Source organism: Coregonus clupeaformis, chromosome 12 (genome assembly GCF_020615455.1).
Source record: "Coregonus clupeaformis isolate EN_2021a chromosome 12, ASM2061545v1, whole genome shotgun sequence".
Taxonomy (NCBI): Eukaryota; Metazoa; Chordata; class Actinopteri; order Salmoniformes; family Salmonidae; genus Coregonus; species Coregonus clupeaformis.
The window spans coordinates 44,145,533-44,171,536 of record NC_059203.1 but is presented as its reverse complement, the minus strand read 5'-3'; the positions used below and the strand labels follow the sequence as shown (position 1 = coordinate 44,171,536).

The 26,004-nt window shown below is 41.0% G+C and overlaps 1 protein-coding gene and 1 pseudogene across 1 annotated transcript; one reads left to right on the top strand and one right to left on the bottom strand.

The window, feature by feature from the left end:
- Positions 1–1,945: 1,945 nt before the first annotated feature.
- On the bottom strand, positions 1,946–6,928 carry LOC121578267 (PRA1 family protein 3). The gene is made up of 3 exons (XM_041892507.1): positions 6,601–6,928; positions 3,180–3,397; positions 1,946–3,039 (listed from the first exon to the last, which is right to left on the bottom strand). Exons 1-3 carry the CDS (start codon positions 6,777–6,779, stop codon positions 2,861–2,863), a joined length of 576 nt encoding a protein of 191 aa, XP_041748441.1. The 5' UTR covers positions 6,780–6,928; the 3' UTR covers positions 1,946–2,860.
- Positions 6,929–8,935: 2,007 nt separating this feature from the next.
- Positions 8,936–24,269, top strand: LOC121578266 (annotated as a pseudogene).
- Positions 24,270–26,004: the final 1,735 nt, after the last annotated feature.

Here is a 26,004-nt window from a genome sequence, read left to right as displayed (position 1 = left end):
GTCATGCAATAAAATGCAAATTAATTACTTAAAAATCATACAATGTGATTTTCTGGATTTTTGTTGAAGTGTACCTATGATAAAAATTACAGACCTCTACATGCTTCGTAAGTAGGAAAACCTGCAAAATCGGCAGTGTATCAAATACTTGTTCTCCCCACTGTAGACCCTGCCTGCTGCTTACCCTGCTCAGGGTAAAGCAACTGTAAATCTGGATGATAATGGGTCATCACACCTCAGGGCAGCAGATTCTACCTCTGCTCAGGGAGCAATACTCCTGACTTGTAGTTGAGTAGGGGATAGCTGGATCTGTGTTCTGTACCTAAACTGGGGGTCAATGTTCATGAGATCATGCATAACCTTCCCATGAAGAAACAAGAGTAATATAGGGTAGATATATCATAGCACTGCAGGTTAAAGTGGTCTCATGCGGATATGACAGACTGACACAGTGTTCTGATGGCATGATGGATCAACGCATGCACAGCCAGCTGACAGCGTTGAAGTGTGCCTGGATGAGCTGACTATTTATGATGTTGCATTATGCTGAATTACTCCATTTCATGCCCAATGACTGACTTGTTGCAACAAAGAGAACAAGATACAGATGCTGTCATCCCCAAACAGCACATGAGGAGAACACAACTGCCAAAATGAAAAATACAAACTACATGTGCTGTGTCAGCAAACTGTGGTCAAATGCATTCACACAGCAAAGTTGAAAGGCCTGTAGGTAGGATTACACTGGTCATGGGATGCCAGTAATGACTAGTTAGGAAACACTTTTTTGAATCCCTGTTCAAAATATACCAAACACACTACAACAAAGATACATGTGTTTTGGAGAGTCTCTGCAGCACAAAGGATGTTTCCTCACCGGGCTCCTTGCCAGAGTAACATATATGTTCTTAAAGCCTCACACTTCACATCTGTTCAGATCAGGAGGCAATTCACCAAACACATGCCTGTTGGGCGAGCTGATTCACACAACAGACATGTTTGTGTGAATCAGTACAAAAGCTGCAGGGGAGAGAGAGAACAAATGCCTCCACTCTGTTCTCTGCTCTGAGACTGTACTTGAGTTTACTGCCGCTGGGGCTTGTGTGTTTGTGTGCTCCCAGGTTGCTCAATGTAGTCTGCATGAAGGAAAAGTACAGCAGGAGGAGACATAAATCACACTTGTGTAGTTCTCTGAGAGGACAGATAAGGCCTTGCAGCTGAACTCTCTCTACCTCTTACTCTTAAAACACTGCACCTGAGTACACCCAGGTCATCACTTCCTGCCGTCTATCTTTCTCTTTCTCTCCATCGCTCTCACACACACACCCTTAAAAAAGACACTATTGTTACATAAATCATAAAACGTTCTTGAAAACTTTCTGTGCAAGGCTTTTAAGTGCAGAGTGCAATAGAGTGATTCTTCATGATTTGTAATGAATTTCCAATGTGAGCCAATGAGAGGCCGAAGTAGCTGACACAGCAATCCAGAGGTTTGGCGTTGAGTGACTGCAGATGAATCCACTCTGTCACTGACTGTGCAGTATTCCGCTCTTCACAATAATCTACTGCAGCCTATTGATTAGCATTGGGACAAGTGAGAGAAGGTGGAAGTTACACCATCCATCACCCCGGAGATACTGTGGAGATAAAACAGGGTGAGGTGCTGAGTGAATGCTGATGGGACATGAGTTAGGATCCCACATTCCTTTGAAGTTATAAATCAAACGCTTGTTCAAAGACCATTCGATTATGAAATTCACAATATTAAATATCTCTCATATAGTTTAGGACACAAAGCATTGGCTTGGTTCTTTTGTTTGGTCCTTTTATTAACGTAGAATGTCTGGTTACTTTCCATCCCATGTTGTTATTAAATAAACTTTTACATTTAGTGAGAAGAAACACGCTGTACGAAATGAAACTTGAAACTCTCTTACCGTCAGAATAGTTTAGCAATGATGTTTATTTAACATTTGTTAAAAACAAAAATTCACAACTAATAATTTACAGTGATTTCACAATTTCTCATTCATAGGCAAGGCTGTTGTTTCTCTTAATTGAAAATAATTAAGCATAGATTAAACACCTCCAGATCCTTTGTTGAGGACTGAGACCAATAAGAAAAGTACTAAAGCTTAGTAGCAAAGTTCTACTCTCCACAAATCAGCATTTTCACATTGCAATGTTTGCATCAATAAAAGTGGGAATGCACAGCACTTTAAAAAGCTCATTCCCTACTGCTTAATTTGCGAGATAATTGTGAATTCATTCATGGAACAATAAACATAGTTCTGTTCGTTTATTTTTAAAACCAAGTGACCTCAATCAGTCAGGTCACAGTTTTGCTTTTAACACCACAATATTTTCACTTGTTATATTTACAAAAGTCACAAAATATAAATAGGTTGTATAAATATTGCAGATAGGATTTGGAAACATTTGCCCACCTACACACACAAATACATTCAACAGGGAAGACTCATTTGCAACTTGTTTGCATAGCATGGATGTGAGACAATTGTGTTGCTGACATCACTACTTGAAAGAAGTGCCCTGACAAGTTCTGGGTGGAATAACACATATCCTGAGGTAAAACTAACGCTTGTGTTTTCAACACATGTTCTCTAGTCTAAACACACACACACCTGCATGTGCAATAGGCTATACGGTTTGTAGCTGAAGTTTTCAAACAAGCTGAGATGTATTACAATCATTCCTATTCAACATTGACTGCATGCAATGAGACTGCACGTTAAAAGGGGGTGTGCAAAGGAATGCTTTCCCATCCGTCAGAGGCCAAGGAGGCTGATAGGGGACCTACGACAACACAGGGACTGTGGCGTGTGTCTGTGTGGAGTTCTCATCCTTCCTTTAGTTTTCCCTCCAGGAATTCCTGGATCTTTTGCAGACTCTCTTCCTGCTGGCCCAGTGCATCCAGTAGAATACCTATTGGTGACTTCTTTAGCCCCGCCCCCTCCATCTTATTCTCCAGTTTATTCTTCATGTTGCGAAGGCGAAATGAGGCGTGTGCAAAGATCACTGAAATCCAAAGAAATAGATGCAGATGAATGTAAATGTAAATACTCTTAATTTGCATGACACCTCTCTGCCTAGAACTAATGTGATGACATAACAAAGTGTAGTCTAAAGAAACAATTATTTAAATAAAAAAAACGTACAGAGAAGAGGAAATGTGATCCCAAATATGAAGACCATGACACCATCGAAGAGAGACATGAGGAAGTAGCTGGCGACCATTACTGCCATGACAAATAATGTGGGGTTCTGCCTCTTAAAGTCCTTGACCATGGCCTTATTCTCTCCAGCCCACACTGAGCCCAGGAAGACCAGCGACACCACCGCCATGCCCATGAACATCTCCATAGGGTTCAGGAACCTGCAGGGAAGGACAACATAATGAGAAGGTAGGACCATACACTGGCTGGGTGGAGTGGAACAGTTGATCTTTCATACATTGTAGTCAGTGACACCATCTAGTGGTGAAAGATTGTCAACACATCAACATGACTTCCACATTTTTCGAATGAAAATGATTATTACCCCAAAACACTTTTCATTAACAATCACAATGAGAGCAATTTCAAACATTATGGTGACGTGTTACAGAAGTGAATCTACAAATAAAAAGATTACAAAGCAGTAACATTTAATATAACTGGCAAAATAATATTGCCTAATGAAGGATGGAAGGGACTTTTATACAGCAAGTAGTTTTGACATAGCCTATGAAGCAATGTTAGGAATGATATAATTTCCAATGGTTTGTCTCAAACTTTATTCTGACGTTACATCTCCAGACTCCAATGGTGAACTTTCCCCAACCCCCAGTTAATAAGGACAGCTTACTCTCTGTGCTCTATCCATCTCATATTCCTGTTATCTAGAACAGCAGCTGATAAGTGAGCAGGGATTAGAGGCCTAGTAGCTGACCACCATAGCAACAGTGTGTCATCATAATCAAGTAGGCCTAGCCAAAAGATGACTATTTTTAGAAAAACGGACTCCACATTTTTAAAGTGGAAACTCTTCCTCTAAAGTACTTTTTGTGATCAATTGTTAGTAATGTAGTCATGACAGGATCCCACTATGTTTCACCATTTGTGAAATAACAATGTCATTATAAATCTAAGCAACAAATGAGACACTAGCAAGGCCTTTATATTCATTTTCTAAAATGATTGTGAAATTAAATGTGAACGTCATAACAGAAAAGCTTAACTACATTTGGAATAAGACTTTGCAAGCAGAGTTTCAGGCGGTAGCAAGACATGAGTCTCTCAACCTGTGAAGCGTGCCCACATCCTCTATGCCCAAAATAGGTCTGGAGACTTTTTGTTTTACCAATCATGCACTCATTCTCCCTTCGCATTAGCCAAGCAATAGGCCTAGCATGCTGCCAACCTTCAGACATGGCAATAGAAGGAGAAAGCTTATTCAGATGAATTGTAAGAAATTACAAAATGGCAACATATGCTTTGGTAGCAATTAACATGGCAGGTAGCTCCTATGTTTAGACTTTAAAGTGAGTCGCTCTGCACCTACAGTGGGGAGAACAAGTATTTGATACACTGCCGATTTTGCAGGTTTTCCTACTTACAAAGCATGTAGAGGTCTGTAGTTTTTATCAAAGGTACACTTAAACTGTGAGAGACGGAATCTAAAACAAAAATCCAGAAAATCACATTGTTTGATTTTTAAGTAATTAATTTGCATTTTATTGCATGACATAAGTATTTGATCACCTACCAACCAGTAAGAATTCCGTCTCTCACAGACCTGTTAGTTTTTATTTAAGAAGCCCTCCTGTTCTCCACTCATTACCTGTATTAACTGCACCTGTTTGAACTCGTTACCTGTATAAAAGACACCTGTCCACACACTCAATCAAACAGACTCCAATCTCTCCACAATGGCCAAGACCAGAGAGCTGTGTAAGGACATCAGGGATAAAATTGTAGACCTGCACAAGGCTGGGATGGGCAACAGGACAATAGGCAAGCAGCTTGGTGAGAAGGCAACAACTGTTAGCGCAATTATTAGAAAATGGAAGAAGTTCAAGATAACGGTCAATCACCCTTGGTCTGGGGCTCCATGCAAGATCTCACCTCGTGGGGCATCAATGATCATGAGTAAGATGAGGGATCAGCCCAGAACTACACGGCAGGACCTGGTCAATGACCTGAAGAGAGCTGGGACCACAGTCTCAAAGAAAACCATTAGTAACACACTACGCCGTCATGGATTAAAATCCTGCAGCGCACGCAAGGTCCCCCTGCTCAAGCTAGCGCATGTCCAGGCCCATCTGAAGTTTGCCAATGACCATCTGGATGATCCAGAGGAGGAATGGGAGAAGGTCATGTGGTCTGATGAGACAAAAATAGAGCTTTTTGGTCTAAACTCCACTCGCCGTGTTTGGAGGAAGAAGAAGGATGAGTACAACCCCAAGAACACCATCCCAACCGTGAAGCATGGAGGTAATAACATCATTCTTTGGGGATGCTTTTCTGCATAGGGGACAGGACGACTGCACCGTATTGAGGGGAGGATGGATGGGGCCATGTATCGCGAGATCTTGGCCAACAACCTCCTTCCCTCAGTAAGAGCATTGAAGATGGGTCGTGTCTGGGTCTTCCAGCATGACAACGACCGAAACACACAGCCAGGGCAACTAAGGAGTGGCTCCGTAAGAAGCATCTCAAGGTCCTGGAGTGGCCTAGTCAGTCTCCAGACCTGAACCCAATAGAAAATCTTTGGAGGGGAGCTGAAAGTCCGTATTGCCCAGCGACAGCCCCGAAACCTGAAGGATCTGGAGAAGGTCTGTGTGGAGGGTGGGCCAAAATCCCTGCTGCAGTGTGGGCAAACCTGGTCAAGACCGACAGGAAACGTATGATCTCTGTAATTGCAAACAAAGGTTTCTGTACCAAATATTAAGTTCTGCTTTTCTGATGTATCAAATACTTATGTCATGCAATAAAATGCAAATTAATTACTTAAAAATCATACAATGTGATTTTCTGGATTTTTGTTTTAGATTCCGTCTCTCACAGTTGAAGTGTACCTATGATAAAAATTACAGACCTCTACATGCTTTGTAAGTAGGAAAACCTGCAAAACCGGCAGTGTATCAAATACTTGTTCTCCCCACTGTATAATTATCCAATGACACCCAACACTTTAATTTCAGGCAGGCATCAGTTAAAGGTACAATCTTGGTTCTGGGAATCGGTTCATCGGTCATGTATAGGCTACCCATTGAAAATTATTCTTGAAGAACTTATGCCTCAGCTCTTAGCACAACTGTTTTACCCTATCATAACCCAACATATACTCAATTGTTCACAAAAAAACAAGAAACACAAATAATGTAGGCCTCTATACATAAACATGTGGCGGGGCTGTCATTTTGCTCAAAAACGAATCCCAGATTGTAGCTTTTATGGACCTCAACACAACAGTTATGGTGATGGCTAGAGTTAACCTAGATGAATAGACTAGGTGATTGTGGCCTACAGTAAAGCAGATGTCCAGATATTTTATGTTCTCGATAAAAAATTGTGGACAGTGTCTCATGCTACTTACCCCACAATAAGGAAAACCATGATAGCCATTGCCAAATAGTTTGTCTGATAGTAAAGCAAGTTGTTGACAACCCTGTTGTTCCATTTAGGTAAATCTCTCACGTCTGGTTTAGCAAATCGGTCAGAACCTGGGAAGAAATCGTCCCAGGGTCGCAGCGGTGTGAGTTCTACCTTAGCCATTTGGTACTGTATGAAGACTATAAAATATAATTAATGTGGTTGTTGTAGGCTGCAGAAAGTATTTATTGCTACAGCAAACGGAAGATAACGCTTAACTGTCATTAAAACAATACCCCTTCAATTTCTCGCGATAGCTTTTAAACCAACCAGTCAACCAAACGATGTATACAAATAAATATTTATAAACATACTAGATGACTTCCTGGGGTACTGTTTTGAAGCATATTCGCCTCCATCTTGGAACACCCCCACCGTCGTAAACAAATATTTTGGAAGCTATAGAAATGCATTTATGAATGTCTAAATTTGTTTTTTCCACGTTTATTCTATTAGACACCTTCATGCATTAAATTATATTATGTGAACTAAACATACAAATAAAACATGAAAAATATATATATATAAAAAAACATTTTCCTTAAAGAGTAATTTTTTAAAAAGTTATAGTGTTACTGTCACCACTACAACAACAACAACAACAACAAAAACTGAAATACATGTAATTTTGTCCTTTAAACATTTAATTGAAATACTGTAGAATTCCATTTATTCCTATGGAGGACTAAGCCATATGGGGAGTGCCAATATGGCTGACAGGTGGACCTCTTTCTCAAACCATCACACTGGCCGATACAGAGAATCAGCAATCCACGGTTTATATACTCATTGATATAAACCCTGGGTTGGGCTTGCCATGTATTGGCCATTGAGCGGCTTTGAAGCCACCGGTCGGCCATATTGGCACTCCCCAGTAATGTTGTCGCGATACCAGAATTTTGACTTCGATACCAGGTTTAGTATAACGATACTCGATACCATCATGATGCTAGATGCCATCAAGATACTCATTTTACATTTTACATTGTAGTCATTTAGCAGACTCTATTATCCAGAGCGACTTACAGTTAGTGAGTGCATACATTTTCATACTCAATACCAAAATGATACCACTACAAAAAAAAGGCTTGTAGCCAAAGTCACAGAATGGCACTTGATCCAGACAGATCTTTTGAGTTAAATATCATTACATTTTAAATGTATGATTTTTGAACGTATGCATTAATTAATCAATCATACAATCAATTTGACTTTGTTTTTTTACCAATCAAACTACATAACAACATAATGGTAATCATTTATTTGAATGGTATATCTCTAGAATATTGATAAACTGGGAAAATAAAGATGTAGCCTTATTTATATTACAATTTCATTCATATTCAATACGAGTGTGTGCATGCATTGATTTATTGAGCTTGTTTTGGCTGATTTCATGGGGCTACAGATTAAAAACAATTAGGGACTTATTTTATTGTACTGATCAACAACTTTTGCATAGAAGAAGCAAGTTGTTTTGAATGAGGCATCAGCTATGGGGCTCTCGCACTATAAGGGGGCATTTGCTGCGTTTGTAGACATGTCACTTTCAAAACAAATGGGAACTCGGACATCTCCGACTTCAGTGCGTTCAAGACAACTGGGAACTCGGAAAAAAATACAAGCTCCGACTGGGAAAAATCGTTTTTAACGGTCATCCTACTCGGAATTCCAACTCGGGAACTTGGACCTCTTTCTAGAGCTCGGACTTCCAACCTGAAGATCACTGACGTCATGACCTCATATTGTGTTTTTTTTAGAGTTCCCAGTAGTCTTGAATGCACTAAAAGACTTGATCCTCTCCCAATCAGTAGATGAAGTGAGACACATTTTACAGAAGTACCGTATGTACACAAATTATAGTACCGAACCGTTTTTCATGTTCTAGTATCGAAAAAGTACCGACGTTTCGGTATACGGTGCAACACGAATCTCTCTGATTAAGTTTTATATATGTTAGCGTGATCTGATGAATAAATGTAAGAGTCATCACCATATATTTCCAGTCTCTTTTCATCTGTGTCTAGCTCAGTCAAATTGAAATGACAAGTGAAATTATGACATTTAGTATTTCGTTTTGGGGAAATGTTCGGTGACACTGCGCAAGAGTCATAACAAATGAACAGACGTAGGACGCAAAAGTGTACAACAAATTAACAGTTCATGCAAATAATCTTCGCATGACATCGCACGTTGTTTCGTCTTTACCCCGCCCTTTTTATGACGAACCGCACTCTTATTGGTCAGCAAGCTCGTGTTGTGAAAGTATATTTCCTGCTGTTGAACAAGAATGGAATGGGCGTTTCTAACAACACTCCCAAAGTAGCGAAATTCTTCACATTTTGTTGAAGGTCAGTTCACATGAAATTGATACCCAGCAGCATGATGATACAAGTATACCAGATTTACTTGTTTTATATATATTGTAATGACCCAGCTGGGTCATAAAGTAAAAGAGAGACGGGCACCAGGTGTACAGGCAGAACACAGGTTTATTCCTAAATGGGCTATTGTTCAGGCCACAACCCACGCCGCTAAACCTCGAACATACACAAATAGAACATGTCAAATCAAGGGTCCCGAACCGAAGAGAGAGATATGAGACCGTAACCCCTATTTAATCATTCCCAAAATCCCGCGGGATTACCCATCATACCCCCCAACCTTTCCATCTGTCCCGGCATATTTAACCCCTGCTAGTACCCATGAGAACGATAACACATCCATGAACACAGAACACAATACAGGGTCGTTACAATATATATATATATATATATATATATATATATATATATATATATATATATATATATATCGCTCACCGAGCCAATATGCTTGCTTCAGTTAGCTACTGTACTGTAGCTATCTAACGTTAGCTAGTGGAACCTGGAATGTGAGAAATCTGGAATCCATGTCTGCAGGCTAGCTACTAGCTGTAATGAAATGTCTACGGTAGTTGCTTGGTCACTAGGGTTAGCTTACGTTAGCTGAATGCGTGTTGCAACCACCACTAACGTTAGTTCATTCATTGCCACTGCACATCATAGCTAGCTAACCACAACTAGCTATAACTAACAGTCCCTCTGCTCAACAGCATCTAGAGGTGGGGGAGAATCCTGAATCCTGTGGTGATTAGCAGAGTTCGTCTCACTTGGAGTTCCAGAAGTCTCTTTACCATGCAGCTGAAGACTACAGAGTTCCAGTCCTTATTCAGTGATGGACTGAATGGCATAGCAGGTGAGAGCAGAAGCCAGGTCTACTCTTATCACATTATCATCAACTTTGACTTAGCTAACTACCAACCAATTTAGCTGTATCAAAGTCTAGGAATTCATAGTTGCCTTTGAAGGTCGGTGGCATGCAAATTCATTGGCAGAAGTTGATCCTCACAAGTTCTTTTTTTTCTTTTTTCTTTTTGGGGGGGTAGATCCGCTTTAATATTGCAGATAGATTGTAACTTCCAACGATGTAATTGTCTGCATCACTTCCAAACCCCCATATGTTTTTTTCTTTGTTTTTTTCCCTCTTGCATATATATATATATATATATATATATATATATATATATATATATATATATATATATCACTACATACATACATACATACATATACGCATATACATACATATACATACATATCCTTTAAAAAATATATATATATATTTCCCTTTTATTACTTTCCAACCCCACCATCCCTTCCATAATTGGAGTAAACTAGTGAACAACAATGCTTAGGCCTCTACTTCATGCTTATACATACTACATACATTTTATGGACACAGTCAATAATTATATTTTGTTTGTTTTTAATCCTGAACTTCCTCCGATCATTTTCATGATGTCCATCTGGTATGCTTCTACAGTGAGGGAAAAAAGTATTTGATCCCCTGCTGATTTTGTATGTTTGCCCACTGACAAAGACATGATCAGTGTATAATTTTAATGGTAGGTTTATTTGAACAGTGAGAGACAGAATAACAACAAAAAAATCCAGAAAAACGCATGTCAAAAATGTTATAAATTGATTTGCATTTTAATGAGGGAAATAAGTATTTGACCCCTCTGCAAAACATGACTTAGTACTTGGTGGCAAAACCCTTGTTGGCAATCACAGAGGTCAGACGTTTCTTGTAGTTGGCCACCAGGTTTGCACACATCTCAGGAGGGATTTTGTCCCTCTTTGCAGATCTTCTCCAAGTCATTAAGGTTTCGAGGCTGATGTTTGGCAACTCGAGCCTTCAGCTCCCTCCACAGATTTCCTATGGGATTAAGGTCTGGAGACTGGCTAGGCCACTCCAGGACCTTAATGTGCTTCTTCTTGAGCCTCTCCTTTGTTGCCTTGGCCGTGTGTTTTGGGTCATTGTCATGTTGGAATACCCATCCACGACCCATTTTCATTGCCCTGGCTGAGGGAAGGAGGTTCTCACCCAAGATTTGATGGTACATGGCCCCGTCCATCGTCCCTTTGATGCGGTGAAGTTGTCCTGTCCCCTTAGCAGAAAAACACCCCCAAAGCATAATGTTTCCACCTCCATGTTTGATGGTGTTCCTGGGGTCATAGGCAGCATTCATCCTCCTCCAAACATGGCGAGTTGAGTTGATGCCAAAGAACTTGATTTTGGTCTCATCTGACCACAACACTTTCACCCAGTCCTCCTCTGAATCATTCAGATGTTCATTGGCAAACTTCAGACGGCCCTGTATATGTGCTTTCTTGAGCAGGGGGACCTTGCGGGCGCTGCAGGATTTCAGTCCTTCACGGCGTAGTGTGTTACCAATTATTTTCTTGGTGACTATGGTCCCAGCTGCCTTGAGATCATTGACAAGATTTTCCCGTGTAGTTCTGGGCTGATTCCTCACCGTTCTCATGATTATTGCAACTCCACGAGGTGATATCTTGCATGGAGCCCCAGGCCGAGGGAGATTGACAGTTATTTTGTGTTACTTCCATTTGCGAATAATCGCAAAAACTGTTGTCACCTTCTCACCAAGCTGCTTGGCGTTGGTCTTGTAGCCCATTCCAGCCTTGTGTAGGTCTACAATCTTGTCCCTGACATCCTTGGAGCGCTCTTTGGTCTTGGCCATGGTGGAGAGTTTGGAATCTGATTGATTGATTGCTTCTGTGGACAGGTGTCTTTTATACAGGTAACAAGCTGAGATTAGGAGCACACCCTTTAAGAGTGTGTTCCTAATCTCAGCTCGTTACCTGTATAAAAGACACCTGGGTGCCAGAAATCTTTCTGATTGAGAGGGGGTCAAATACTTATTTCCCTCATTAAAATGCAAATCAATTTATAACATTTTTGACATGCGTTTTTCTGGATTTTTTTTATTTATTCTGTCCCTCACTGTTCAAATAAACCTACCATTAAAATGATAGACTGATCATTTCTTTGTCAGTGGGCAAACGTACAAAATCAGCAGGGGATCAAATACTTTTTTCCCTCACTGTATATGCCATATCTTTCTAACTGTGCTCTTTCACAAAAGCTCACAATATATAACCTATATACTTATTATGGACACAGCATGTCTTACACTAGTTATCTTGTTGTTATTAGTTATTGTTATTAGTCCCATCCTTCAGCTCATTCAACACCTCCCATATATCTCTTAACACCATCCATATTGGATTTCTATTTGCCATATATTTTTCAACTGTACTGTGATGTTTTACAAAAGTTCTGAACCTTTCTATTCTCATTGTTTCTACAGTTTGTGAATTGAAAATAAACATTTTTGCTAAAAGTATTATTATTATGTTATTGATTGATTGACTATGACTTTTCAGATCACCCAGTAGTGCTATATGCAGGGTCAGCTCCATGCAAATATTGCAATCCTTCAGCCATTCCTGGACCTGTGTCCAGAAACAAGCTTCAAATGGACAGTACCAAAACAAATGATCTAATGATTCTGTCTCTTCACAGCCAAATCTGCAGAGCTGGGAAGATTGTATCTGCCATACAAATAACATTCTATTGGTAGCAAGAATTTTATATAATAATTAAAATTGAAAAATTCTAAGTTTTGAATCCGGCGTCGTTTTGCGTATCAGTTCATAAACACTATGCCATGGAATCGGTACATCAAAAATCTCTTCCCAACTATTTTGCAATCTATATGGGACGGCTGTCAATCTTTTGATCCTTAAATTAAACTGGTAAACTTTTTTAGTTATCACAATTTTCTTTAACCAATTATGTTCTTTAATACAAGGCCGACAGACAAGTTCCTTACTTTCTCCCCCTTCCACTTTCCTCTTCCATTTTTGCGGTAATGCTGCAATTATTTGGTTGTAATTTTGGGTAGAGCAGACATTTCCATATGTTTTTGTTAGCTGCATATGCAACATAACTCCACCATTCCTACCGATAATATCATTTACGAAGATTATACCTTTTATAAACATTTTCTAAAAAAATTACGTTTTTTTTTATCAATTAGTATATTTGAGTTTAACCACAATATTTGTTGCAATATATGTTCTGTCATTTCTGGAGGATTAAATTGAAATTGCAACCAACTTTCTATGGCTTGTTTTAGAAATAGTGATATTTGGGAGATGATTTCCTTTTCAAATAACTGAAAGTGAGGGGTTGTAATCTGAATAAAGGGAAAAAGTCCCTTCTTGAACATTGGGTGAAACAATCTTACTAGTTTGCTAGAGAACCAGTTCGGATTTAAGTATCATTTTTGTATGACTGAAGCTTTTAGTGATAGGTCTAATGCTTTAATATTTAATAATTTCTGTCCTCCGAATTCATATTCATTATATAAATAGGCCCGTTTAATTTTGCCTGGCTTGCCGTTCCAAATAAAATGGAATATTTTTTTCTCATATAATTTAAAAAACTGTTCGCTAGGCGTAGGCAAGACCATAAACAAATAGGTAAACTGGGATAATACTAAAGAGCTAATCAGGGTGATTTTTCCACAAATTGACAGGTATTTACCTTTCCATGGTAGCAAGAGCTTATCTATTTTTGCTAACTTTCTATTAAAATGTATTGAAGTGAGATCATTTATTTCATTTGGGATACAGTGGGGAAAAAAGTATTTAGTCAGCCACCAATTGTGCAAGTTCTCCCACTTAAAAAGATGAGAGAGGCCTGTAATTTTCATCATAGGTACATGTCAACTATGACAGACAAAATGAGGAAAAAAAAATCCAGAAAATCACATTGTAGGATTTTTAATGAATTTATTTGCAAATTATGGTGGAAAATAAGTATTTGGTCAATAACAAAAGTTTCTCAATACTTTGTTATATACCCTTTGTTGGCAATGACACAGGTCAAATGTTTTCTGTAAGTCTTCACAAGGTTTTCACACACTGTTGCTGGTATTTTAGCCCATTCCTCCATGCAGATCTCCTCTAGAGCAGTGACGTTTTGGGGCTGTCGCTGGGCAACACAGACTTTCAACTCCCTCCAAAGATTTTCTATGGGGTTGAGATCTGGAGACTGGCTAGGCCACTCCAGGACCTTGAAATGCTTCTTACGAAGCCACTCCTTTGTTGCCCGGGCGGTGTGTTTGGGATCATTGTCATGCTGAAAGACCCAGCCACGTTTCATCTTCAATGCCCTTGCTGATGGAAGGAGGTTTTCACTCAAAATCTCACGATACATGGCCCCATTCATTCTTTCCTTTACACGGATCAGTCGTCCTGGTCCCTTTGCAGAAAAAACAGCCCCAAAGCATGATGTTTCCACCCCCATGCTGCACAGTAGGTATGGTGTTCTTTGCATGCAACTCAGCATTCTTTGTCCTCCAAACACGACGAGTTGAGTTTTTACCAAAAAGTTATATTTTGGTTTCATCTGACCATATGACATTCTCCCAATCCTCTTCTGGATCATCCAAATGCACTCTAGCAAACTTCAGACGGGCCTGGACATGTACTGGCTTAAGCAGGGGGACACGTCTGGCACTGCAGGATTTGAGTCCCTGGCGGTGTAGTGTGTTACTGATGGTAGGCTTTGTTACTTTGGTCCCAGCTCTCTGCAGGTCTTCACTTGGTCCCCCGTGTGGTTCTGGGATTTTTGCTCACCGTTCTTGTGATCATTTTGACCCCACAGGGTGAGATCTTGCGTGGAGCCCCAGATCGAGGGAGATTCTCAGTGGTCTTGTATGTCTTCCATTTCCTAATAATTGCTCCCACAGTTGATTTCTTCAAACCAAGCTGCTTACCCATTGCAGATTCAGTCATCCCAACCTGGTGCAGGTCTACAATTTTGTTTCTGGTGTCCTTTGACAGCTCTTTGGCCTTGGCCATAGTGGAGTTTGGAGTGTGACTGTTTGAGGTTGTGGACAGGTGTCTTTTATACTGATAACAAGTTCAAACAGGTGCCATTAATACAGGTAACGAGTGGAGGACAGAGGAGCCTCTTAAAGAAGAAGTTACAGGTCTGTGAGAGCCAGAAATCTTGCATGTTTGTAGGTGACCAAATACTTATTTTCCACCACAATTTGTAAATAAATTCATTAAAAATGTGATTTTCTGGGAAAAAAAATCTCAATTTGTCTGTCATAGTTGACGTGTACCTATGATGAAAATTACAGGCCTCTCTCATCTTTTTAAGTGGGAGAACTTGCACAATTGGTGGCTGACTAAATACTTTTTTCCCCACTGTATACAGGCCCGTCTGAAGTTTGCCTATGAACATCTGAATGATTCAGAGGAGAACTGGGTGAAAGTGTTGTGGTCAGATGAGACCAAAATCGAGCTCTTTGGCATCAACTCAACTCGCCGTGTTTGGAGGAGGAGGAATGCTGCTTATGACCCCAATAACACCATCCCCACCTTCAAACATGGAGGTGGAAACATTATGCTTTGGGGGTGTTTTTCTGCTAAGGGGACAGGACAACTTCACCGCATCAAAGGGACGATGGACGGCGCCATGTACTGTCAAATCTTGGGTGAGAACCCCCTTTCCCTCAGCCAGGTCATTGAAAATGGGTCGTGGATGGGTATTCCAGCATGACAATGACCCAAAACACACGGCCAAGGCAACAAATGAGTGGCTCAAGAAGAAGCACATTAAGGTCCTGGAGTGGCCTAGCCAGTCTCCAGACCTTAATCCCATAGACAATCTGTGGAGGGAGCTGAAGGTTGGAGTTGCCAAACGTCAGCCTCAAAACCTTAATGACTTGGAGAAGATCTGCAAAGAGGAGTGGGACAAAATCCCTCCTGAGATGTGTGCAAACCTGGTGGCCAACTACAAGAAACATCTGACCTCTGTGATTGCCAACAAGGGTTTTGCCACCAAGTACTAAGCCATGTTTTTCAGAGGGGTCAAATACTTATTTCCCTCATTAAAATGCAAATCAATTTATAACATTTTTGACATGCGTTTTTCTGGATTTTATTGTTGTTATTCTGTCTCTCACTGTTCAAATAAACCTACCATTAAAATTATAGACTGATCATGTCTTTGTCAGTGGGCAAACGTACAAAATCAGCAGGGGATCAAAAACTTTTTTTCCCTCACTGTATATGCCAATTATATGATGGTCAAGTCAAGATGACTAGCTTGATTGAGTCGCCGCCATGTACAGTGGGGAGAACAAGTATTTGATACACTGCCGATCTTGCAGGTTTTCCTACTTACAAAGCATGTAGAGGTCTGTAATTTTTATCATAGGTACACTTCAACAAAAATCCAGAAAATCACATTGTATGATTTTTAAGTAATTCATTTGCATTTTATTGCATGACATAAGTATTTGATCACCTACCAACCAGTAAGAATTCCGGCACTCACAGACCTGTTAGTTTTTCTTTAAGAAGCCCTCCTGTTCTCCACTCATTACCTGTATTAACTGCACCTGTTTGAACTCGTTACCTGTATAAAAGACACCTGTCCACAAACTCAATCAAACACATTCCAACCTCTCCACAATGGCCAAGACCAGAGAGCTGTGTAAGGACATCATGGATAAAATTGTAGACCTGCACAAGGCTGGGATGGGCTACAGGACAATAGGCAAGCAGCTTGGTGAGAAGGCAACAACTGTTGGCGCAATTATTAGAAAATGGAAGAAGTTCAAGATGACGGTCAATCGCCCTCGGTCTGGGGCTCCATGCAAGATCTCACCTCGTGGGGCATCAATGATAATGAGGAAGGTGAGGGATCAGCCCAGAACTATACGGCAGGACCTGGTCAATGACCTGAAGAGAGCTGGGACCACAGTCTCAAAGAAAACCATTAGTAACACACTATGCCGTCATGGATTAAAATCCTGCAGCGCACGCAAGGTCCCCCTGCTCAAGCCAGCGCATGTCCAGGCCCGTCTGAAGTTTGCCAATGACCATCTGGATGATCCAGAGGAGGAATGGGAGAAGGTCATGTGGTCTGATGAGACAAAAATATAGCTTTTTGGTCTAAACTCCACTCGCCGTGTTTGGAGGAAGAAGAAGGATGAGTACAACCCCAAGAACACCATCCCAACTGTGAAGCATGGAGGTGGAAACATCATTCTTTGGGGATGCTTTTCTGCAAAGGGGACAGGACGACTGCACCGTATTGAGGGGAGGATGGATGGGGCCATGTATCGCGAGATCTTGGCCAACAACCTCCTTCCCTCAGTAAGAGCATTGAAGATGGGTGGTGGCTGGGTCTTCCAGCATGAAACACACAGCCAGGGCAACTAAGGAGTGGCTCCGTAAGAATCATCTCAAGGTCCTGGAGTGGCCTAGCCAGTCTCCAGACCTGAACCCAATAGAAAATCTTTGGAGGGAGCTGAAAGTCCGTATTGCCCAGCGACAGCCCCGAAACCTGAAGGATCTGGAGAAGGTCTGTATGGCGGAGTGGGCGAAAATCGCTGCTGCAGTGTGTGCAAACCTGGTCAAGACCTACAGGAAACGTATGATCTCTGTAATTGCAAACAAAGGTTTCTGTACCAAATATTAAGTTCTGCTTTTCTGATGTATCAAATACTTATGTCATGCAATAAAATGCAAATGAATTACTTAAAAATCATACAATGTGATTTTCTGGATTTTTGTTTTAGATTCCGTCTCTCACAGTTGAAGTGTACCTATGATAAAAAATTACAGACCTCTACATGCTTTGTAAGTAGGAAAACCTGCAAAATCGCCAGTGTATCAAATACTTGTTCTCCCCACTGTATATCTCACTAGATCAGGATATTTAAGCCTCCATATATCAACTAGTTCTAATGTATCCATGACATTCACAATTTCCTTAAGAGCATGAGGGTGATTGTTTGTAGTGTGATTTCCTTTACGGTCCATTGAGCTATTTAAAACGGTATTATAATCTCCCACCATAATAATAGAGTCTTGAATTGCTTGCAAGGTCGATAATTTATTAAATATATTTATAGTGTGGATCATCATTATTTAATGAGCCATATTTGTTTAAGGTCCAATAACATATTTAAAATAATCCATCTACCTTGCATATCTGTTTGGACAATTTGCACATTCGGATTGAAATTACTGTTAATTAATATCAACCCTTTTGAGTTTCTTAGCCCATGGGAGAAGTATATTTCCCCCCCCCCCCCCCATTTCTTTTTCCACGCAACTTCATCTAGAATTGTTGAATGGGTTTCCTGTAAACAATAGATATTATATTCCTTTGAGCCATGTAAATATTGTTCTTCTTTTGTTATTATCTGCTAAGCCATTACAATTATAACTGGCTATACTTATTTCACCACATACCATAATGAGATACAAGTTTCAAATCTATTTGTCATTATATATGTTTGTAAATTTACCAATAGAAAATACCATAGTGATTGAGTGTCCATATAGCTATACCATGACATTTGCAATGTTACTAAATAACCCTCCAATTGTTCTCCACTATTCCCCCCGCTAAAACCCCTCCCCATCCTAAGTTGGGTTTTCATCCCAGTGATCAGCATACCACCCCTGTCCCCCCGGATCCCTATGCCCCCGAGTGGCCAGGACCCATCCATCGAAAACATCACATAGTGCCACCCACAAAACATAAGCAGGTCCACCGCCAAAAGCATTTCCAATGCTCTCACCTCAATATACACTGCTCAAAAAAATTAAGGGAACACTAAAATAACACATCCTAGATCTGAATGATTGAAATAATCTTATTAAATACTTTTTTCTTTACGTAGTTGAATGTGCTGACAACAAAATCACACAAAAATTATCAATGGAAATCAAATTTATCAACCCATGGAGGTCTGGATTTGGAGTCACCCTCAAAATTAAAGTGGAAAACCACACTACAGGCTGATCCAACTTTGATGTAATGTCCTTAAAACAAGTCAAAATGAGGCTCAGTAGTGTGTGTGTGGCCTCCACGTGCCTGTATGACCTCCCTACAGCGCCTGGGCATGCTCCTGATGAGGTGGCGGATGGTCTCCTGAGGGATCTCCTCCCAGACCTGGACTAAAGCATCCGCCAACTCCTGGACAGTCTGTGGTGCAACGTGGCATTGGTGGATGGAGCGAGACATGATGTCCCAGATGTGCTCAATTGGATTCAGGTCTGGGGAACGGGCGGGCCAGTCCATAGCCACATGAGGTCTAGCATTGTCTTGCATTAGGAGGAACCCAGGGCCAACCGCACCAGCATATGGTCTCACAAGGGGTCTGAGGATCTCATCTCGGTACCTAATGGCAGTCAGGCTACCTCTGGCGAGCACATGGAGGGCTGTGCGGCCCCCCAAAGAAATGCCACCCCACACCATGACTGACCCACCGCCAAACCGGTCATGCTGGAGGATGTTGCAGGCAGCAGAACGTTCTCCACGGCGTCTCCAGACTCTGTCACGTCTGTCACGTGCTCAGTGTGAACCTGCTCTCATCTGTGAAGAGCACAGGGCGCCAGTGGCGAATTTGCCAATCTTGGTGTTCTCTGGCAAATGCCAAACGTCCTGCACGGTGTTGGGCTGTAAGCACAACCCCCCACCTGTGGACGTCGGGCCCTCATACCACCCTCATGGAGTCTGTTTCTGACCGTTTGAGCAGACACATGCACATTTGTGGCCTGCTGGAGGTCATTTTGCAGGGCTCTGGCAGTGCTCCTCCTGCTCCTCCTTGCACAAAGGCGGAGGTAGCGGTCCTGCTGCTGGGTTGTTGCCCTCTTACGGCCTCCTCCACGTCTCCTGATGTACTGGCCTGTCTCCTGGTAGCGCCTCCATGCTCTGGACACTACGCTGACAGACACAGCAAACCTTCTTGCCACAGCTCGCATTGATGTGCCATCCTGGATGAGCTGCACTACCTGAGCCACTCGTGTGGGTTGTAGACTCCGTCTCATGCTACCACTAGAGTGAAAGCACTGCCAGCATTCAAAAGTGACAAAAACATCAGCCAGGAAGCAAAGGAACTGAGAAGTGGTCTGTGGTCACCACCTGCAAAACCAGTCCTTTATTGGGGGTGTCTTGCTAATTGCCTATAATTTCCACCTGTTGTCTATTCCATTTGCACAAGAGCATGTGACATTTATTGTCAATCAGTGTTGCTTCCTAAGTGGACAGTTTGATTTCACAGAAGTGTGATTGACTTGGAGTTACATTGTGTTGTTTAAGTGTTCACTTTATTTTTTTGAGCAGTGTATTTATATAGCTATTTAAAAAAGATTTATTCAAATATCTTGCATATCTTATTTTCCATCATTATCAATTAATGTGCGTAATAATGTCGGCAGTTCATGTGTAGGATTTTAACCTATAACCCGAAATGCCATTGTATTACATTACATTTCATTTTTAACAAGCAACTACCACTTCAGCAAACAACCACTGCGATTCAACCCCCCCCCCCACGAGACACAAACTCGCACACACACATGCACGCACACTCGCTCACACCCTCTCAAGTTCTTTTTTTCTTCTCTACTTAGTGATGAGGCCAGGACTTGAGAAGCAGGTTTGGATCAGAATGTATTAATCAGTGTGTCTACTTGTTTTGTAATTATATTGGGTGATGCAGGGGTCAATGCATGTCAACAGTATAGATCTTATCAACTTATGTATTTAGGCAGTTTGAGCTGAGGATAGCAGGGGGTGCAGTGCGGGACCTCTTGTCTGGGAAGCGGACAGAGGATGTGGACTTTGCGACCATGGCAACACCAGAGGAGATGAAGAGCATGTTCCAGACTGCCTGAGTAAGAGCATCCCAAGATTACCATTACGTTTGACCAGCTATACACAAGTATTCCCTGCAATCCAATTAAAGATACAGGATGTAAGACTGCTGTTGTGAAAGAAAGTTATGTTGTCTTTCACTAGCTACCTTTCTTTTTACAATCAGATTTTTCCATGATGGGAAAAATCACAGTGCAAATGATGCTGTACAGGATGTGTGTATGACTTTAAAACACATGATATTTGTATTTTCATCTATAGCTTCACAATGAGAACTTTGAGGTGACCACACTGCGCATGGATGTTCAGACTGATGGACGGCATGCAGAGGTTCACTACAGACTGGCAGAAAGGCGCAGAGACCTCACCATCAACTCCATGTTTAGGTGTATTTATAGTATATATTCACCTCTTCTGACATTAATGCCAAAAAAACATTTGTTTGATTTCTGTCCAAACAGGGTTAGATGGGACTCAAAATGGATATGAGGACCTCAAAAACCGAAAGGTTCGGTTTGTTGGCAGCGCTGAGCAAAGGATTCAGGAGGACTACTTGAGAATATTATGGTACTTCAGGTAATCCAGAGTTGTCTGGGGTGTAAATGGGCCAGGTGTTAATTTTGGACTTGGCTATGGCTATTAACAAATGAAACTTTAGTATGTGAGGGTATCTGCATGTCGTTTTTGTCCTTGTCAATATCTCCGGGTCTGCCCCCAGGTTTTATGGTCGGGTGTCAGTCAAGGCAGGGCAACATGACCCTGCCACCCTGGAGGCTATCAGGGAGAACGCCCGTGGTCTAGCAGCCATATCAGGGGAGCACATCTGGGTTTAGCTGAAAGATGGTGTTAGGCAACCATGCTGCCCACCTACTAGAGGTCATGTATGAGCTGGGCCTGGCTCAGTACATAGGTGAGGTAGAAAGCCCTGTTTCCCTAGGAACTATGGTATGGGGAGATGTCAAATATGTCATCATTCGTTACTCTAAAGGACCATTCTATGAATTAAATGTAGGTAAAGTCCCAAAAAATCATGGCCTTTTTTTGTCCTGGTTTTGGGAGGATCACCCAAAACCTTGATTAAACAGTAGTGCTGAGTAATTAGTGCTTTTTGAGATCGTTTCGGTTAGATTATTTAAAGAAATATCACGGTTTTCAATTTCGGTGACATTTGTTAAAATATATACATTAAATGCATTATGACATTTTTTTAATAGAAATTCCAAAGCCAAAAATAGTGAACATTCAATTACCAAAACATTGACAATATTCCATAGTCTCTGTCAGGTCCACATTTGGTAGACATCAAACTGTCTCTATCCCTCTCTCTTATCATTGTGTTGTGTATATTCCTCTCTCATGCGGTCTGTGTGTATCTAACCTAACGTAGCAGGCGTAAAAGTGTATCCATCTTTGTCTGAGCTGGAAACAACAGCTGCAATGGATTATGGTAATTTTAGTTAATTACCACGTTTCTGCGCTGAACTATGTTTAATATTTCCTTAATGACAACTCCCTTCAGCCCAGCGTCCCAGATAGTTTGTGACTTGATTTCTCTTATGAATTATTTGATTCCTCTCTAGAGAAACGGCGCGTTGGGTTTACAAAAAAAAACTAAATGCAATTCAAGTAATTGAACCGACTTAGGTCAATTAGTTGTTTAATAACCAAAAAACCCTTTCGGTTACTCACTCAGCACTTAAATAGCCTAAATGTTCAGTGGGATAAACAAGCTGCTTTCACCCTAAAGCCATTTCTCAAAACAAAATAGAAAATTCCTGGATTAACTTTTTTTTTTTCTTCCCATAAAATAAACATTAATTCTGTTCACTGCATTGGTTAAAAGAAGACCACCTCTCTGAGATATGATTATAGGACATTTAAACCAATCCCACATTACTCATTATCCTTTCATTGCTCTAATCTCACCATGCACCATTGAGAATTGGCAAACTATCCAGTTATCCACTATTTCAGTTACTCTTATTGACTGAATCCAAACTAAACCCTAAAGTATGCATGTAGGAGTCATGGTGACAGATCACTAGAAATGTTCTCAGCCAGAGCATAGATTTTTTTTTAGATGGTCCCATAATTATAGTTATGGAAGAGTTATGCTTTTATTCCCAGGTTTACCTGCAGAGGGTGACGTGGAGGAGATGCAGCGGGTCTGGCAGCATGTGAAGGACCATTCTCCCAAGCCCATGACTGTCCTGTCTGCCCTGTTCCGCTGCTCTGAAGAGGTGGAGAAGATGGACCTGAGGCTGAAGGTCTCCAGGGAGGAGAAGAACCTGGGTCTGTTCCTGGTCAAACACAGACGAGACCTCCATAAATCGCAGGGTGATCCAGACAGCCTGAAGCCCTACACTGACTTTATCATAGATGTAAGCACAGCCATTGCATAACAAAATGAGTTGATGTAATGATACTTACTGTATTTAGAATTTTAAGACTGTCTAGATGATGTCCTTTTGGAACTGAGTTTGCACTGGATGGACTAACCTGATAGCAGCACATGGTCTAGTAGATCATTTCTATGTATCTTGTTTGCGGAGTCGAGAGGTGGATGCTCAAAGTAAAGTGTGTGAGCTGTTTAAGTACCAGTGGGAGGACAAGTTACTGGCAGAGATGTGCAGATGGTCCATTCCTCGCTTCCCCGTGAGTAGGCACGACTTGAGGAAGATGGGCATTACCTCTGGCAAGGAGATCGGCACTATCCTACAGAACCTACGAGACGTGTGGAAAAAGAGCTGTTACCAAATGGACAAAGATGAGCTTCTTAGTCATGTCAACAAGACACACAGTGTGTGCAGGGCTGGAAGGGGGTGAGTGTGTGTGTGCAAGGCCCTTCTGCTGACTGAAATCTGTTGATTGCACTGGATCACAGAACTGTATACGTCTGCAACTAGCAGGTGTTACCCCCACATACACCTTTGTTGATTTTCTAGACTGAGTGTTGGATATGAGAATGAGCGAGAAAGCCTACATTTTTACTATGTTGAAATTAACTAATTTATCCCAGTGCAGCACTTAGAGTTTGGATATTGTGCTCTCAGATGAACAGCTGTCTGAAAAAAGTTTCAGTTTGTAGTCTATGAAAAAAGTTTACGTTTGTAATCAACCAGAGCCACTGCAGTCTCTCAGCATCTGTGGCATTATAGATACCAGAACCATTTGTATGTTGCCTGCCCTGAAATGCCTTTGAGATTGGGAAATCTGGTGTTGTGAGTTTAGTTTGGATTCAGTCAATAAGAGTAACTGAAAACTGGATAGTTTGCCAATTCTCAATGGTGCTTGGTGAGATTAGAGCAATGAAAGGCTAATGAATAATGTGGGATTCATTTAAATGTCCTATTATCATATCTCAGAAAGTCTTTGTGGGGCGAAAAAACCCTGTTAATCCAGGAATTTTCTATTTTGTTTTGAGAATGACTCATCAAATGGCTTGAGGGTGAAAGCAGCTTGTGTATAGTGTGGTTTCTCCAATTAAATATTTATGCTATATAATGAAGGTCTTGGGTGATTCCTCACGAAACCAGGACAAAAAAAGAACATGATTTTGACTAAATTTGATCCATAGAATGGTCCTAAATGCATGAGAAATAATTAATCAAAGTTGGCATATGACATTTTGGCTTTTCCCAGGGTTATGGAATAACAAAGTTCCAGAGTGAGATCTCTGATATTTTACAGTTATGATAAATTGTATATCCGGGGGGCTCTTGAGGTAGGTCCCGGAACACATCATGAGCGCGAGAAGGGGGTGGGCGGATATCCGGGGGGCTCTGAGGTACCAGAACACATTGAGAAAAAATGAAGCATAGGATGTTAAATTACTGTATATTCCACCCACTCTTTTGCTAGTTTAATCCCTCCAGTCATTTCTAGACCCAAAATCCCTACCTTTTTGCATGTGTACAGAATACAGAAGATAGCCCTATTTGGTAAAAGACCACGTCCATATTATAGCAAGAACAGCTCAAATAAGCAAAGAGAAACAACAGTCCATCATTACTTTAAGACATGAAGGTCAGTCAATACGGAACATTTCAAGAACTTTGAAAGTTTCTTCAAGTGCAGTTGCAAAAACAATCAAGCGCTATGATGCAACTGGCTCTCATGAGGACCGCCACAGGAATGGAAGACCCAGAGTTCATTAGAGTTACCAGCCTCAGAAATTGCAGCCCAAATAAATGCTTCACAGAGTTCAAGTAACAGACACATCTCAACATCAACTGTTCAGAGTGTGTGAATCAGGCCTTCATGGTCAAATTGCTGCAAAAAAAAACACTACTAAAGGACACCAATAAGAAGAAGAGACCTGCTTGGGCCAAGAAACATGAGCAATGGGCATTAGACTGGTGGAAATGTGTCCTTTGGTCTGGAGTCCAAATTGGAGATTTTTGGTTCAAACCGCCGTGTCTTTGTGAGACGTGATATGGGTGAACGGATGATCTCCACATGTGTATTTCCCACCGTAAAGCATTCTGCAGCGATACGCCATCCCATCTGGTTTGGGATTAGTGGGACTATCTTTTGTTTTTATACAGCCTACTGGCTGTATAATGGATATTTTACCAAGAAGGAAAGGATTAGGGAAGGGGTGGTGGGGTTGGAAAGTAATAAAGGGAAATATATTTTTTTAAAGGATATGTGTGTGTGTGTGTGTGTGTGTGTGTGTGTGTGTGTGTGTGTGTGTGTGTGTGTGTGTGTGTGTGTGTGTGTGTGTGTGTGTGTGTGTGTGTGTGTGTGTGTGTGTGTGTGTATACAGCTGTGGAAAAAATGAAGAGACCACTGCAAATGTTTCTTAAATCAGCATCTCTACATGTATGACAGCCATTCCATTCCAGTGTCTGTTGAATTCCAACACAGGCACACCTCATTCTACTGAATTAGGTACTGATTAGGTGATCACCTGAACCAAATCTTATTTAATGAGGAAAAGTAGAAAAGCCACTGCTCTGGTCATCACTATCCTCTTGGAATAGGACCAGCTGGATGGCAAAAACAGTGCTAATAGTACCTCAAAAGTAATATTAATCAAAAAATAAATATTGACCATTCCAAAAGAGTTGAGAATAAAAGTTTTGAGTGAGGAAAAGCCAGTATGAAAATGTATGCACTTACTAAACTGTAAGTCGCTCTGGATAAGAGCGTCTGCTAAATGACTAAAATGTCAATGTAACTGTCTGACAACACTGCATCTTTTTTGTTATTTTGACCAGTTATTTTCTGCAAATAA